General features: G+C 44.8%; 1 protein-coding gene across 6 annotated transcripts in view; it reads left to right on the plus strand.

Annotated features, from left to right (window-relative positions):
* The window catches only part of NEDD4L (NEDD4 like E3 ubiquitin protein ligase), a 340,490-nt gene that overhangs the window by 184,116 nt on the left and 138,396 nt on the right, over positions 1-17,978 (plus strand). For 5 of the 6 annotated variants that reach the window (XM_041739415.1, XM_041739414.1, XM_041739418.1 and 2 more), the window contains 3 exons: positions 5,590-5,671; positions 8,306-8,344; positions 10,640-10,693. In XM_041739415.1, coding sequence (XP_041595349.1) covers positions 5,590-5,671; positions 8,306-8,344; positions 10,640-10,693 — 175 coding nt within the window. Of the gene's footprint in view, positions 1-5,589; positions 5,672-8,305; positions 8,345-10,639; positions 10,694-15,103; positions 15,578-17,978 lie in introns of those variants that run through there. The other variant, XM_041739417.1, reaches the window with a different exon arrangement.

A 17,978-nucleotide genomic window follows, 5' to 3' on the forward strand; every position in this document is an offset into this window, starting at 1 on the left:
GATGAGGAAGTGCAGAGCTCAGTGTGCTGTGGTCATTGGACCCCAGTTTGCACTAGGAGGTAATCAGTGGCCAATCAAATCAGCAATCACAGTAGAAGTGGGGGCCAGAAGGAGCCACAGAGCACCTCAGAAGTCTCACAAGAGGAAAGAATAGGATCACTATCACAGTGGCTGTCACTTGTAGGGCACTTGTACTGTGTGGCTGGTGCTGGTGCTCAGTGGGTACTGATAGTAACACACAATTGTATCTGATCCTCATGGTAACTCTCTGAGTTAAAAATGGTTCCCATTTCATTGGTGAACAGTCTGAAGTTAAGAGTGGTTAAGTGACTGTTGGAAGGTCACTCAAAGAGTTGGTGAAACAGATTTGGGACCAGCGGAGATGGTTAAGGGCATCCAATGGAGAAAGTACCATGGGAGGAGGGAGGGATGGTTGTCTTGCCTCTTTCCCTCCATGCCCCTCCTATTCTGTTGTGTTTTCTTATAAGTATTAGTGTTAATGGTTACCACCACCAACAAAATCTTCCAACCGTGTATAAGGGGTAACATGAAAACCAGAACTGTCTACATCAATCCCTGCTCCTTGTATCTACTCCCCAGATTGGAAGCTTCTGATGAGCTCCTAGCGGCCTAGGAGTGTGAGGGGATAAGTCTTAACATTAACCTCAGGACTGAGTTGGTCTTTTGTAGCAAAGGTATGGCGGGGGGGCGTTTTGAGGATCTGAGAGGTAACTTCAGAAGGCAGAAGGTTCCTCTGCGACTGCTGTCTTTATTGGAAGGCAAATCCGGAGTCAGGTGTGAAAAAGACTCTGGACACAGAATTCTCACTGCCTTTCACCACTTCTGCAGAACATCGTGTTCAGAAGTGAAGGCCATCTGGGGACAGCAGACCTGACCAGCAGCATGTCCTCAGATGCTTGGATGTTGCTTTAAGCTGAGAGAGCCTTCAGTTCCTTGCCTGGGACTCACATGCACAAGCATACACACGCCCCTTTTGTGGTGCTTGTTGTGTAGTTAGTATGTTTTTCCTAGCAGGTAGGTTGATTAGAAGCTGGGAACACGTGCAGGGAAATTTTTAGCACAGTGGTGATCGAGAGTGATTTCACATACTCAAAACTGTGGCCTTTGCCCTTCATGCTCTGATAGAGAGAACCTCTCAGTTGAGATTAGGGCTTTATTCCCTCTTCCTCCTCTATCTTTAGGTAGTCGAGCTGCATTTACCTAGGATGGACTCGCCTGTAGCTCTAACGAGTGATGAGAAGTAAGCTTGAATTGTTCTGAGATTCAGAATATCCTAAAAGGGATCATGCCGTCCGAGAGCTTTAAAAGTTCTTAAAAATGTATTTTTAAAGATTGATTTCTTTTAGAGCGTGTGTGCATGAGTCAGGGGAGAGCCAGAGGCAGAGGGGGAGAGAGAATCACAAGCCGACCCGGCCTGCAGCCAAGAGGCAGGGCTCCATCATACAACCATGACATCAGTGACCTGAGCCAAAACCAAGTCAGACGCTTAACCGATGGAGCTACCCAGGCACCCCTAAAACTTCTTTTTAATTCCAGAACCCTGTCCAAAAAAAATTTCTAACATGGAAGCCCAATATAGAAGATGGTAGTCTGGTGTTTCCCTAAGATGGTTAAGCAGATGTAAGGCTCTGTAGAATCTGCAATTTGAAAACCACCGATTCAGTTGAACCCCTTTATTTTGGAGATAACAAAAATGGAGGTTCAGTGTGTTACAGGGACTTGTCCGAGGTATACAGCTAGTTATTTGGGGGTGTTGTGAGAAGATCCGATCTCAAGGTGTGGCCTTCCCCAAAGGTAGACACTCAGCCCAGGCGTCTTGCTCTTCCTCCAGACACTAGAGCAACAGAGATAAAAAGTAGGTCATGATAGTAGCCCCGGTACAAAATGTTTTCCAACTTGGCAGAATTTTAGGGACTCCTGGCCCCCAGACGTTCCTTCCAGCCAGCTCTGTTGGTGGTCAGCTGGGAGCGTGTTGTGGCATGGCTGGGTCACACGTGCTGGGAGAGCTGGGTTCTGGAGCAAACAGCTGGCGTCCCCTCCCACCTCCCCTGCTTACTCTTCCACCTTGGGCAGGCTGCTTGATGTCTCGCAGTTTCTCATGAAAAACGTGCCAGCTTCATAAGTTGCCCTGAGGATCCAGGGGGATCCTGCACGAAGCTCGCGTGTGCCAGCACAGATTGGGTGCTTGATGGCAGTGGGTGCTGGCCTTGTGGTGGTGAGGACGGTAGTGGTGGTACTGGTGGCACTTAGGCTCGGGTCGAGCTAGTAGTGATTGTTCCTGCGGCTCTGGCATCTTCCTCCTCATTTTCTGATGCTTAATGCCCTGGCCCACATCTCAGCTGCATCTCAGCTTCGTGCTCTATCTAGCGTTCTCCTTGCTGGAATGGGGAAACTGCCATCGTCCTTACTCAGCTGAGCAAAGTAGGGCAATTCATACATGCCCCTTGGTGGCCTTTGTTGTTTTAATCATCTTTGGTTTTTGTTTTTCATTCCTTTCCCCAGCTCCCTGGCACTTGTGTCTGCTCCTAGCAGAGTCCTTGGAATGTGGTTGGTGTTCAGTAAATATTCGTTGATGCGAATGGTGCTGTTCCATAAGAAAGGAAGAGCCGGGAACCATTGTGGGTGACTGTCCGGCACCTCCTCACCCACCACCCACCACCCTTGAACTTACCCCCTGCTGTCTTGCCAGCAGCCAGCTCATCCTGTGCCCTACACTCCCTCTCCATATACTTACGTCTCACCATCCTTATATCAGTTTGCACGCTTTTGGATCTCTCTCCCTGCTGCGTTCTCTTCCAGGGAGTTTCCTGGTTGATCTTTCATGCCAACACCCTAATACCTGCCTCTACCTGGATGAGCGCCCGTGACATGCTTAGACATGCCTCGCTGTCCCACTGGGAGACCTTGGCCCCCTCAGAGACCCCACTCTCAAGTCCCTACTGCTTGTGTCACTTACTGTGGATTCTTCAGGGGATTCAAACCAAAGCAAATAAATGATTAGTAGAAGGATATGGGTGTCCTATTAAAGCGACCACTTCAGGCTTTATTGCAGTTATGTGATGGCAGCAGCCATGATAGCCAAGGGCCATGAAAACAAGAGATGGCAGTCAGCAGAGTTTGTGGTGTCTCTGTAATACGGGGTTGTGTGTGTGAGTGTGCGCATCTCCCTCCATGGCACGCTCAGAGCCTGTGTTTGAGATAACAGGGATAATCAGACCTTGAGCTTTTTTTAGCAATAGCTTGGTGGCTGGAAATAGAAAATTAGTTTCTATAGCTAAAAAATACCCTTTTCTACCTGGAACTACCTGGAACAGTGGTTCTCAGCGTGTGGCCCCTGAATCAAGAGCATCAGCATCACCAGGACTTTATTAGAAATACAAATTCTAGGATCCACCCCCCCCTCTTACTAGATCGTGGGAAGGGGTGGTGTCTTTGGGTTTGGGGCCCAACAATCTGTGTTTCAATTACCCCCTCCCCCAAGTAGTTCTGATAGGCTAAAGTCTAAGAGCCTCTGACCTTAGAAATAGACTTGTGATTCATCACCCAGACCATAGTTCTAATTCAGAAGGTGTTCTTAAGGGTCTTTAGGCCTAGATTAAGTTCTAGCTCTTATTCACTTTTATTCTGAGGCTGAGAGTGTCCAGATAAGGAGAAGCAGGTACATTGGTTTCAATATTCTTTAATCAAATAATACTTAGAGTTTATGGACAAGAGACAAAGGATTGACTAATACCTTCTTTAAGCCAGAATGTTAAAAATATGTACTGATAATAGAGTATAACCAAGCAAATTCTGTTGCTGTTTTGTGGGTTTTTTTTTTTTTTGAAGATGTAGCTTCCATTAAGATGCATCTTATGGGTAATAAATACTGTATATACCAACAATGTTTTTCACTGACTTTTGATTTCTGTTTTGGATATTGACTCCTATTACTATTAGACTTTCTTTCTTTCTTTCAAAGGATTTCATGGCATATTTATTGAAGTACTTAATAAAAATCAATCCAAAGCATTTTATGATGCTCCGTGTAATCTTTGAAAATATCCTAAAAGTTGCAAAATAAAGGTTAATAGTCATGGCATAGCCAATAAAGGATAATTTTCAAATTGGATAGAAATAAATAATTAGTTATGGGTAATTAGATGAGTGAAAATTTGGGAGTAGATTGCATGTGAGCCCTATCTATGGTTTTTAGGATTTCCAGTGTGAAACAGAAGAACCTGGGTTTTAGACCCTTGAAGAGTGATAGTTTAACTAGTATCCCAGGTTTAGTAAGACTAGGACATATGAGTGGACTTAGACTCTTAGTAGAAAGTCTACAGTCAGTGGTCCTTTTAATATGCTTCTTGCTAAAAGTGATCAGTTAATCTAGACCTTACTGAAATCTGTAACACTGGGCAAATCTCTCTTGATTTCCTGGTCTTTAGTTTTTTGGATTTCGAGTTGTTGTTTTCATCTGTAAAAAGGTAGGTGTTGGTTTAGATGAACAATGCCTGTTTTACCTTCATTAAAGGAAAAATAATTTTTACCGATATAGTAGAAATCAGAATATAAGTAAGATGCACACTAAATATTTTGGCCAGATTTTGCTAGCCAGCTAAATTTTTTTTATGCCTTTTAGTAATCTTTCTTATAATCTTTTCAGAATCTGTGTTTAGGAAAAGAAATATGGCAGATTAGTTCCTTTGAATTAATAGTTAAGATGATTTTTTTTTAAATTTTTTTTTATTTATTTATGATAGTCGCACAGAGAGAGAGAGAGAGAGAGAGAGAGAGAGAGAAAGGCAGAAACACAGGCAGAGGGAGAAGCAGGCTCCATGCACCGGGAGCCCGACGTGGGATTCGATCCCGGGTCTCCAGGATCGCGCCCTGGGCCAAAGGCAGGCGCTAAACCGCTGCGCCACCCAGGGATCCCCCAGTTAAGATGATTTTTAAAGTTAGCATAGGGGTGCCTGGGTGGCTCAGTCTGCTAGGCATCTGATTCTGGATTTTGGCTCAGGTCACGATCTCAGGGTTATGAGATCAAGCCCCACGTTGAGGCTTGAGATTCTCTCGCCCCCTCTTTCTCTCTACCCCTTACCCCTAAAAGTAAAGTCAGTGTACTTTTCATATGCCTCATGATATTTTTATGCTTTTGTTTGTTTTAAAGATTTATTTGAGGAGGGTAGGCAGTGTGAGCAGGGGGTGGGGCAGAGGGAGAGGGAGACAAGCAGATTCTCTACTGAGCAGGGAGCCTGATGGGACTTGATCGTAGGACCCCAAGATCATGACCTCAGCCAAATAAAGAGTTGGATGATTAATAGACTGGGCCACCCAGGTGCCCCTCTTTTTTTTTAAGATTTATTTATTAGAGAGTTTTGCTTTTAAATACGTATCACTGGCTCTGGTTGATAGAAACTTTCCTTCTATATTTACTTAATAGACATGTTGAAAATGTTAGTGCTTAGTTTGTGAAATTTACATAAACTGGGTCATTAAGTGACATTTTCATTTGGGTTTTGTCTACCTTTTTTGTATTTTTTAAAATGAAAAGTATAATCTCACTAAATATGAAATATTTTCTTACAGTGATCCGTATGTGAAACTTTCATTGTATGTAGCAGATGAGAATAGAGAACTCGCTTTGGTACAGACAAAAACCATTAAAAAGGTAGGTGCCCATCCTTAATTAAGCTTCATCTAAATAATAATTTAATCCAATTAAGTACTTTGGCTCTGTAGAAGTTTATATTTTAAGTTTGGCAGTATTTTTATTTTAAGCATCAGTATTATTATTATTTAAATTTGTTTTTAGTATCTCCCAGTGTTAAATCTGTAAATTTAACATAGACCACACTTTTCAGGATTAACCCAAGATATCCATCCTGGCTTTTAGTTAAATGACTGTTAAAAGCAGTATTTTTAAAATAAGTATTATTTATTTAAAATAAGTATTATTACAAGTAGCAAATTTTTTTTTCCCTGCAAAGAATACAGTAAGACAAGGGTTTGTTCTTTTTTTTTTTTTTTTTTTTTTGACAAGGGTTTGTTCTTGTTGGCTTGTTATCTTTCATGAAGACTTTTAAAATAATTTAAAATACATTTAATGAAATGGAGTGGCTTGTGAGATTGGTAGACACAAAAGGAATGGTTTCCCTTGAAGCAAATATTACTAAAAGAAGCAAAATGTTTGCTTAGTTACTAAACATGTGTATCTGTTTTCTAAATCTTAATTACATGATTTCATTAAAGATGTTTCCATAATTCTATTTTAATTCATCTACTACCATGTTTCCCTGTGTCTGTATGTGTCTGTATGTGTGTAAATCTTAAGTATTTACTCCATATTTGGGGCATTTATTGAAGATGGAATTTATTTTTTAATCCAAAGAACTGTTCTTATCTGTGCTTGAGTATTATTTATCAGGGAGTGCTATTTTCCCCATCACCTTTGGGGAGTAGATAGTCTAATACTTGGTGTGATGACCGTACCTTGGAGAACATGAGGCTTTAAAAAAATGCTCACTCCCTGCCATTGTGCAAACACCTGAGCTCCTTGCCCGGGTCATTCTAAGTAAGGAGGAGCCTCTGTGGCTCGTCCTCCACCTGGCCTCGTGAGTGGCGTTAAAAATCTGTTGTGCAAACAGGAGCCGGTGTTGTGATCAGTGGGGAGGACTCCGGAGCAGCTCGGAGCCCATTGTTCCCGGTGTCAGGCGCTGTCCCTGCTTCTGCGGGCGGCGGGGCGGGGCGGGGCGGGGGCGGGGGCGCGCCCTGCAGCGCAGGCGGGAGGCGCGGGGCGCGGGGGGCGCGGGCCGGACCGAGCGGGGCTGGGGGGCCGCCGGGCCGCCCCTCGTCGCGGGAGCCTCCCCCTCCCGGTTAGTATTGCTGCGCTGAGCGGCGCGCTCCGTGTGCTGCTTTGCTGCTTTGCTTTGGGAGCTGCTGTCCCCCTGCCCCGGGCTGGTCCCCTACCTGCCAGGTGCCCCTTGCATTTCTCGGGGCCGCATCGCCCCCCAGGCCAGGTCCTGCCTACCTGCCCTGCTGCCAGCCTGGCACCTCTCCCTCCCCACCTCCCTCCCTCTCTCCCTCCCTCTCTCTCTCTGTCTCTCATTGCATCTCTGTCTCTCATTGCATCTCTGTCTCATTGTATCTCTCTCTCTCTCTCTCTCTCTCTCTCTCATTGTATCCCCAGCTCCATTCACAGCTAAAAAAAAAAAAAAAGTGTGAAACCCCATCCATTCGGATCGGATTCCCTCCTGAGCTGTGGGTGGGCAAAGTGCTGATTTTTTAAAAATACCAGTTCATGGTTGTGTGAGTTGCGTGTGCGTGGTGGTGGTTGTTACGGTGCATTTGTGTCCTATCTCTGCTTCCTCGTACTGTGTTAAAGGGGATAGATTGATAAAGGCAAATCTCATTCGGACTAAACAATACCTGTAGCCCTGGGTGAGGTGGTGGGTTTTTTTCTTTTTAGTCTGCACATTTGGTTTTTGAGGGATGTGTTAAGGGTCTTAACGCCTGTCCAAATGCACAAACATGCCTATATGTATTCTTGCACAGTTTCTGTTTCATCTTAGTTTGAAAGGATGCTTGGCAGTCCATCTTTTGTCCATCTTGAGGACAAAAGTATCCTTTCCATGTTCTTGTGAGATAGAGTGCTTGATGGATATGGAGATGGATGGATAGACAGGAATAGGACAAGGAGGATTGAAGGAAACGAAGGTGAAGATTTTGAACATTGGTTATTTTGGAGGATAATCCACTTTTGATCTGAAGCTGGCAGGGTTTTTTTTTTTTCCATGTACTATAATCTGACCATCAATATTTTTCTTTATAAAATATTCTTCAGATTTCAGTATTTATATAAATAGTGAATACTTTTGCCTTTCTGCCAGCTGCTTCCTTGCTCTCCAAAACAGATTTGTGGTAGGTTGAGAGAAGTGAACAAAGTTCATTTCCTTCTTGATGAAATAATCAAGGGAATGTGAATTTCTTGAAGAAAATCTTTATATTTTTTCATGATGATGGCTCTTTGTAGGTCCCCGACATTATTCCTTTTGGTTGATAGCATGCAATTTATGGTTTCTTCTCTGTGAATTCCCTGTTTCATTATTACACCCCTTCTCATGTAGTTTGATTTACAGAACAGTCTCAATTGATTAAATGCTTTTCATTGTCATTTTGAATATCTCTTAGCACTTATTTGTAGTCACAAAAAAAAGTTCAAGAAAAATCTGTGGACTGTATTGTACGAGTAACTGTTCATGTTTCAAAGACTGTAAAATATATTACAAGATAATTTCTCTTCCAGACGCTGAACCCAAAGTGGAATGAAGAATTTTACTTTAGAGTAAGTTTTTCATTTTTTTGTAATAATTGTTGTTGATAACTAGATTGATAACACAATAGATTCATATTGAGTGGAAGCCGTTCAATTTTTATGTGAAATTCTTTTTGAAAAATGACTGGGTAGCCACCTTTATGTGGCCTAAATTTTCAAAGAATGACTAGTAATAGCAAAATACAGACTAGTTTCACTTGAGGATATTTTAGAGACATAAAGAGTCATCATTAGAGATAAAGCAACAGAGACAATGTGATTAAAAAGAAACTTAGAAATAACCAGTCATGTTCCAGTTACAGAGAGTTTTGTGATTCAGTTAGTGGTGTGCATGTATTTAGGTAAAATTTCCCCAACCTTGTATATTTAACACCTAGAAGTGCTATATATAGAAATGATAATTTTCTGAATTAATGGAGATTACTTTTCAAGAAGTTTTTGTGGTGGTTGATATATTTTTTGTACTAAAATTTTTGGAAATAGTAAACTTCTCAGCTTTTGACTGGCAAGGAAGGAGGGGTTTATCCTCTTCTAAATGAATATATTTTGCCTGCATAGCTGTGATATTAAAAACTTCTTTACCTCTAGAAATGTTCCAGAAGAGATCTTCAGATGAGTGTAGTTTCCTAAAGAAGAATAATACTGTTGGACCCTTACAATTGGTCCTGATTTCTTCCTTTCAATCACAATAGTATTTTACGTGCTCCAAACTTCAGTCACTATATACGACATCTGTTTTCTATTCTGTTCAGAGCTGAAATATGGCATCGATATTGCAATACTTGGTGGATCCTATGTGTAGCCTCTACCAGATGCATTTTAAATTACTTCGTGAAGGACCGAAAAGCTAATGGGTGCAGAGAGATGTTATTGGCCCTTTGTGAAGTCTCAAATACAGGTTTCTACTTGTAAAGCTCCAAATTACTTAGTCTCCTTTCAGTTTAACACCTGGGTCACATTCATGTAAATTTTAGTACATCTAAGAATTAGTCAACTCATCTTGGCTCTAAAAGTTTGTAAAAAGCTCTATTTTCTTCAGCTTTTAAAAAAAGGATGGGGGGCTTTGTTTTATTCTTCCCACAAATCTCTGTTGAGTGCCTACTGTGCCGCTCCTGCCAGAGCCTCTGTGGATGGGTGCATTGGTCAGCCCAACGTTCACAGAGCTTCCAGATGGATGCATTGGTCAGCCCAATGTTGGCAGAGCTTCCAGACGGATTTAAAACCCCTGTCCATCTGCTTGCTCTATCACTACACTGAGGGCAGGCCAAGGGGCAAGAAACCCAGGACTTGCTCCATGATGTACTGTCAAACTTTATTTTGTTCTACTTTCCGTGGTGAAGCAGCCCAGACTTAGTAGCAGTAGGCCTGAGTCCCATTTCTGGCTCTACCACATATAGCTTCCATGACCCTGGAGCTCCGCCTGAAGATAGCCAATCACTCAGGAGAGAGGAGTCCTCTCTTGATAGGGGTGTTTCAGGACTTACATGCAATGATGTAAATCAGAAAGCCTACTACCATGTATCCCAAGTGTTTGGTACTTAATAAATGATAATTGAGCCTGAGTGATGATTCTTGCCATTTTGGTGAGGTATTAGTAAAGAGACAGAAAGAAGCAAAAACACACTGACCTCACGATTGCTGGAAGTGGAGATATCTTTTATTTCCTTGTTCTAATTTCAAAGTGTGGGCTCTAGAGACCAGCAGGTGAGACCTGGTTGGGGGGTCTTGGTTGCCCCGCATAGTACCCCTGGGCTCCAGGGCAGGTTCCTTCACCCTCATCGTCTCAATTCCTCATTTGCAAAATTGGAGGAACAGTTACACACTATAGGTTGCTGTCAGGATGAAATGAGGTCATGTGTTTTGATATTTAATAAGGAGGTAGTGCTCCCAAATCAGCATGCAATAGTAAATAGGTCCTTTTACTATTTTCTTCCTTTTTGTCACTGCTATTCTCATTGTCACTATGGGCCTAAGAGATTTCCTCAGGCATAGACCTTTGTGAAGATGTCACCTTGGTCTCCATGCCTTGTAGGGGAGATTTAGAAACTCTCTAAAACTATTTAAAATTTTCTCTTTGTAGCCAAAAGCGTTTTCTTCTTCTGAGGTGCCTAAATATTAGGCTTCGGATAATCTAGAAATCTGTAATATAAAATGGTTTATAGACACAGGCTTTCCAGGAGAGTAGGTTAGTTATTTAGATCACAAAATGATCTGGGTGCATTATAAAGCATTTCATTGTATGTCTTTTATCCTTTGCATCATTTCTGCCCATTTTTGAAAATACTGTTTTTGTCCCCTTTATAGGTAAACCCATCTAATCACAGACTCCTGTTTGAAGTATTTGATGAAAACAGATTGGTAAGTGGGCCCTAGTTCTTGATTTTTGATTTCATTTTTTAAAAACTGAATTTGAAAGCTGCATCTTCTGGACCTCTGCTATCTGTCTTGTACTTCTGGCAGTACATATGCCTCCCCATCCCCCCAAAGACTCTTTGTCCTATTACTATTTCATGATTCTAACAAATACTATTTTATGGCTAGGACAGAAAATTTATTTGTATATGTGTATGTTTTCATCAGAGTCAATATTAGTGAAGATCACATTAGTGATACATCAAACTATATGCCTGTGCTCTTATGTTGGGAATACGCAATGGTAGGCAAACCTGTAAAGAGGCCATTACTCATGTAAACAAACCTTAAATATAAGTCAGACTACACTACCCAGTCAGTAGTGAATCTGTGGTGATTCTCTTTGGGAAAACCAAAATCTAATTAACAGCATATAGAAAAAAGTGAATCTATATTTAGCAGGCAAAATTAAGCTGTATTTTAAAAGTGGTACTTTCTCAAGGGAGATTCATGGAAAGTACCTTTAAAGAACAAAGGTATGCCTGAGTCAGAAAACTCATACAAACGTTTTATATGTACGTTGATACGTAAGATGTGGACATGTTACATAGCCATCTATCTGTATAATATATATATATATGTAAGATTTCATTTTAAAAATGGAATTTCAGCATCAAATCTAGCTTAAAGCATTTTGGCAGAAGCAACTAACTAGAGTGTATTCATCAGGTACCCACAAACCAAGTGTTCCAGCTATGAATGTGAATCCATTATTACATTCTGGGTAAGCCTTTTAGGAACTCTAAGAAGTGGAATCATAACTCCCTGTAGTCTGTTGTTAGTTGGACCCAGATTTACTTTCCATGAAACTTGTGTATATTTCTTGGTTAAAAGATGTGTTCTTATTAGAATAGAGTCGGGGCGGGAGGCAAACCATAAAATAGACTATTGATTAATAGAGAACAGACTGAAGGTTATGGAGGGGGAGGTAGGTGGCAGATGGGCTAGATGGGTGGTGGACGTTTTAAGGAGGGTACCTGTTGTGATGAGCACCGGGTGTTATATATAAGTGATGAATCACTAAATTCTAAACCTGAAACTAATGTTTATCCTCTGTGTTAACTAACTAGAATTTAAATAAAATCTTGAAACAAACAAGTGTTCTAGTGAACCCTTCTTGCTGCTGATTTCAGCTGAAACTCTTCTAAGTTTTTGAGTAGATTAAACTTAATAGAATATTTTAGGAGGAGCCTTATAATACAACTCCTGTAACTCCCCATCCTTGCACATAAGACAAGTGAGGTCTAGAGCCTTTCATAATTTAAACACATCAGCCGGTGGTAGCACCCTGGTATAATCTGCTGTTCTCCTGAGTCCTCAGGCCAGTGGAACTCGGGAATATAGTTAATCTCCTGTGTTTGGTGTCACTCTCCAAATTGGAAAGCCAACAGGTTCTGGCCTACTGTATTGATGCTTTGTCTATTAAAATACACGGGATCTTGGTGGCTTCATGTTGAACTCAACGTTTTGTATCTTGGGTGACCATTAGTAGTACCAAATAACTAGATTACTTTTGCTGTGTATATGAAGTTATTTTCTTGTTTAATTGAATGAGAGATTCTGATGAGGGTGCATTTCTTAGCACTCCATCTCTTATCTAGCAAATACCCAATCAGGCAGTGTTGAGTATAGAAGTCAGTCCCTGAAGACATAGATACATCCACAGACTAGTCCTTATTCTCTCATGTAGCAAGTATAACAACACTTCTCCGAGGTAAAGAAAGGGTCCCATTTGAGGGAAAATTGCCTCTTGTCAGATGTGTTCTCATTCGTTATTTAGTTTTATTTTTCCTAAGAGAAATTTGCTGTAAATATTTGTTTCCCATTTCCATTACTAAGACAATGACTGCTGTTGAGGTGACCTTACCATGGAACCTAAACTAGACTTCCAAACCCAAGAAGGCCTTTGAATGCAGAGCTCTAAGAAATTATGTGTGAATACACACTTGATCTGAAAAATTATGTTTTATGATACTAATACCTATGTTTGCCCCCAGGCTATTTACAGTGGGTTTTTTGGTTGGGGTTTGTGGTTGGTTGTGTTTTGTGCACTTTTTAAAAAAAAAAAAAAAAAAAACTCTGCACCGAATGCTAGTGGTGGTATTTGTTTCTTCATTGGCTCTTAATCCAGCTAAATCAATACATGACTGTATTGGTACTTGGCAGTTTGAGCATTTCAACAGACTAGCTTCCATTCCTCCCGTGGAGATCAGTTTTGGCATTTAAAGCACATGCCTTGGAAAACAGGTTTGCACGTATGTAAACACAGGGTTAATCCTCCACACCCTCAATTCTAGAGCTGTTGACAAAGTCATGCTTTGTGGATTTTAAAATAAACTTTTTGTCACTCTTTACAGCTTAATGTTGCCCCCCCTCCCAATTTTTTTTTTTTTACTCCCTCCTAAATAAGCTTCTTTGTTAAATAACTGATGTTTCTGGATCATGGAAAATAGAAAGCTTGAAACACACAGAATATATCCAAGTCGACAACAGATCTGATGACAGTTTTTGGAACGTTGGACCTTTATTACTTGGGTCCTTTTTGGCCCTTCAGAGAAATGGTAAGATTCCATGCTTGTGATAATATTGCTGACTTCTCACTAGAAAACTGTCAGCTCTGGGCAGCCTTGTTTCTGTATGGTATTTAAGTTAACTCACTACAAAAACCACATTCACACCCTTCCTCAGTTTTCCTTCCTTTTTGGGTCGGGATGGGGAAGGATGGGGGGTGTGGTGGTGTATTTTTTTTTTCCCCTTGTCTGGCATATAGGAGAGAATGTTTTCTCCAGCTGGGCTCCTTTTTTCTCCTGCTTCCATGTCTGACAATCCTATTATGAGTGAGATTGCCACATACACGCGTGTGCACACACACACACACACACACGCAACCCTATTAAATGAAAAATCTAGTAGTGGGCAGACAGCGAACTGACAGTGTTGTAAGCTGGGCCTCCCTCCCCTTAGCTATTTTGCTACTTGTAGATCATGGTCTAATTATTTAGCATTAAAGGGACACTCATTCTGTGGGGTGTGTAATCATATTTATAGTACCTTTTATTAGTTTGCATTCCATCGTGGTAGTGTGGTGATATCATAAATAACAGAGAAACAATATCCGATGCTTGTGAAAGGGTTTTCTTGCAGCCAGGGCCTTTTTTCCCTCGTGGTCGTCGGGTGTGCTGGGGGGAGCCGGGGGAGATGCGCCGCGCCGCGCGCTCCTGGGTCCAGGGCCGGGTCCAGGGCCGGGTCCAGGGCCGGGTCCAGGGCCGGGTCCCCGGGCTTGGCTGGAGAGCCCGAGCGCCCTGCCTCGTTCGGAAGGCCCGTCCGGCGGATCCGACGCGGTTTTAGATTTATAGCAGCACGGCTTGGACTGCGTTTGCTGCCTTCGTCAGCTGTGAGAGCTGCCTGCTGGGGCCACTCCTGTCTGATGGAAAAGCAGCAGCTGGGAAGGTGCTGTTTCAGGCTCTCGCTGTTTAAAAAAAAAAAAAAAAAAAAATGAGAGCGAGAGAGGGAGCGGGGGGAAGTCTGCAGAGCCCACAGGCTGGCATTGGAGGGGGAGGCCGCGGTCATGTGGCCCCGGCCATCCTACCCTCTGCCCCAGGGCGGATGAGGGCTCCTTGCTCTTATCCAATCATGCCTGGAATGCCGCTCGCCACTTGGGCTATTTCTGCTATCTGTCGCGCTCGGTGCCGCAGTGCTAACGGTTTGGCAGATGGGACGCTTTTTCTTGGAGTTTGCGTCTTCGGTTTTTGACTTCTGGCAGCGCCGGGCCCCCGCTTGCCGCTCGCCCGCCGCCCCCCCGCCCCCCCGGGCACCATGGCCCATCGGCTTCGGTTTCATTTTGGCTCCGGCCGCAGCAACACGGCCCCCGAGTCCGAGATCCCGGACCGCGAGGGGGAAGAGGACCTGGCCGCGGCCTTCCACACGCTGCCGCGGCGCAGCGGCCCGCACGGCCTGGCGGCCCCGGGCGCGGGGCGCGGCCTGCACGAGGCGGTGGGCGCGCTCAAGCGCAGCACGTCCATGTTCATCCCGCAGCTGCTCGGCCCGCTCGACGCGCGCCCCACGCGCAGCTCGTCCGTGCGCATCTCGCTGCAGCGCAAGGCGGCCGACGGGGCCCCCGAGGCCCGGGACGCCGCCCCGGAGCCCGCCGAGCCCGCGCAGCCCGAGCCCGAGCCCCAGCCCGAGCCCCCGCCCCCGGCCCCGGCCCCGGCCCCGGCCCCCGGCAGCGCGCGCGGCCCGCAGCTCAACGGCGCGGACGCGGCGCCCAGGCCCGCGCGGGGCCCCGAGGGCGGCCGGGGGCTGCGCGTCCAGCACCGCGCCTCCAGCGCCGACGTGCGCCAGGTGCGGCTCGCGCCCTGCGGGGCCGACGGGGCGGCGCCCGAGCCCCGGCGCTGGTCCCTGCAGCACGTGCCCGATGCTTCTGGAAGCCCCGGCAAGCGCTGCTTCGTCTTCCAGCTGCAGCCGCTGCAGCCGCCGCCGCCGCCCGGCGCCCCGGGGCCCCCCGGGGACTTGAACTTCGGCTTCACCGGCACCAAGGGGGACCGGCTGGTGAGGTACCCGCGCATCCGGCTGGAGCGGAGCACCTCGCACCCCACGCAGCCCCGAGCGGAGCGCGCGAGCCCCACGGAGGAGCGGGGGCGCCCGGACACGCCGCCGCGGGGCCGCGCCAGCTCGGGGGAGCGGGCGCCGCAGGGGCAGGGCTGCACCTTCAAGATCCGGCAGGATCAGAACGCGGGGCAGCAGCACTTCAGGATTCTCGTGACGCGGGGCCCTGAGGAGGCCCCCCAGGGCCCCGCGGAGGAGGACGCAGGCGGCCCGGCCGGCGTCCCGGTAAGTCGGCGCGGGGCGCGGGGGCGCAGGGGCGCGGGGGGGGGGGCGCGGGGGCCGCTCCCGCAGCTGCCGGACACCCACCCTCCGCCTCCCTCCTGGGAGCCTCCCTCCCCCGGGCTGCCGTCGCGGTGTCTGGCTGAGCTCCGGGGCCGTGATTTGCAGCCCAGGTCTGGGGCAAGGCCCGTGAAGCTAGTCTGCGTCCGGGACGGTGCGTTGTAGATCCTAAAAGTCAGCTGGCTCCCGCTCCTGCCTCCTCGCCGCAAGCCTTCCGAAGTAAAGGAATTTTAGAAATGTCTTGCTTGAAATCAGTCTGTGCCGGTGGTGTCCCAGCGTGTGCATGTTGGAAATGCACATAAAAGCTGCTTGCAAATAGAGCCCGGGATAACGTTTTGCTTAAAAATAACCGGTTCTCGTGAAGGGCGGTTATCACGGGAACTGGAGTCTCGCCTCCTTAACAGTTAAGTGCACGTAGGGTTGGTCAGTTCCTCCGAAGGGCCTCTGTGCTGTGGAGGGTTGACCCTTGTTAACATAACGTATGGTCTCTGGGGTTTGTCCCATTAAGGTGAACAAGAGTAGTCATCCTTGTGGGACAGTAAGAAACGTGTTTTTGAAGCAGATTGGCTTGTGGGCCCGAGCTGGGCAGGCCTGCTTGGGGACTTGCTAATGGTCAGGCTGCGGTGGCCGTGCAGCTTAACACTGGCCACTTGAATGTCCACCGGGGAGGCTGTATATAGAATAGCTAAGTGCCCTGTCTCCAGCTGTGGAAACAGGCGCCCTGCAACAGATTTTGGCCTTTATTTCTCCTGTGTTCTCCATCTCTCCCTCTGGGTGAGACGGAGCATGGAAAGACAGCTGCTCGTTTCACCAAGCAAATGATGACTCTGCAGCTTTTGTGGTTTATAGTGGGATGAAAAGTTTTTTATCACTTAACTTTCCCTTACGTAGCAGTGACCAGCCCCTGAGTGCTCTATCTAAACAACAAGCTCCCTACATTTTGAAATGGATTTTTTTTCCCCCTGGATTTAGTTGATGACCAGTTTGAGGATATGATCGTGGACATCGAGGGAACTTTTTGTTTGGGTTTTTGGCTGTACGTTGGGACTTTTCAAAGTGGATGACTGAGTATTAGTGTGGAATTGCATTATCTTTTATTGCTGTGTGTTGAGGACTGTTTTTGGCTGCTCGAGTGACCTTTATCACACTGCTCCATCAGTGGTTTGCACCATTTTGAGGGGTATAATCAGATGCTCAATGCAAATAAGATACTTTTCTAGAGTGTTCTGTAAATGTTTCTTCTTTCTCTTCTGTGCATCCTTTTATCTCTGACCCTTTTGTTAGGAAATGTGTTTGAGTGCTTTGTCTTGATCCGAACCGATATAACTTTTATGTAATAGTACAAATTTCAATAACATTTTGATATTATGATAGTTCTAAGCTTCTCCTCAAGAACATACATCACAACAGTGGTAGGCTCCACTGGGCAACACAATTGGTGCCCAGCTTGCACCATCTACCAGCTGGAGTTTGATAAACAGAACGCATTCCTAAAGTTTCACTAACTATTCCGTTATATTACCAAACACTTAAGTCATTTTGCAGTTAGATGTTGAAGACAGATGGATTTATATAATTAAAGTCTCATTTGGCTTGAGATTTCTAATGTAATTAGGAAACAAATAGGAAACAAAAATCATGTGTACTTAGAGACAAGGACTACTCTAACTTGAAAGGACTGTTGGAGCAGAAAACAGATTTCTTCCAATTTGAAAATTTAAAGTCTTAGAATAAAGAGCCTTGCTTGAGAATAAGTTCTCTTGTGTGAATTTCATAGGTGTCCTTTGCATGTGAATTTCTACATACCTGTGTATTTTGGTTCATGTGCAGAAATTAGTAAATGGTTGGTAAGTAGCTGGGTTTTCTTTGTCTTTTTTTTTTTTTTTTTTTTTAAGCAAAAACTTTTTTCTTTAAGAAGCAAAAACAGTCACGTAACAAAACCGTCTGCTCCATTCAACACTTTGTACGTGTTTCATACAGGCAGGGGTGTTAAGTGTAGGCAGCAGCTGCCCTGGCCTTATTTATCTTGAGGGAAAACATTCACTGGGGCGTCTACAGTCTGGCTGCCACCAGGCTTTTTTGATGGTTCACATATCTGCTGTTTTGGTCAGAAGGGTAACTTCATTATTAGTTTATGTGAAAAATTAACTAAAATCTGTTGCAGTCTGGTTTTTAAATAACATCAGAAATCTTTCTTGATTGGGCAAACCACTCAGGATGCCTTTTACAAACGCATCGTGTCGCATAGTCTGCGCCTTAGACCTTATTTCAAGGTTCCCCTGTTGAGTGTTTGTCTGTGTCTCTGTCTCCCAAACATCCTGTGACAAAGAAGTCTCAGATGTAACAT

The sequence above is a fragment of the Vulpes lagopus genome, chromosome 24 (assembly GCF_018345385.1).
Source record: "Vulpes lagopus strain Blue_001 chromosome 24, ASM1834538v1, whole genome shotgun sequence".
Classification (NCBI taxonomy): Eukaryota; Metazoa; Chordata; class Mammalia; order Carnivora; family Canidae; genus Vulpes; species Vulpes lagopus.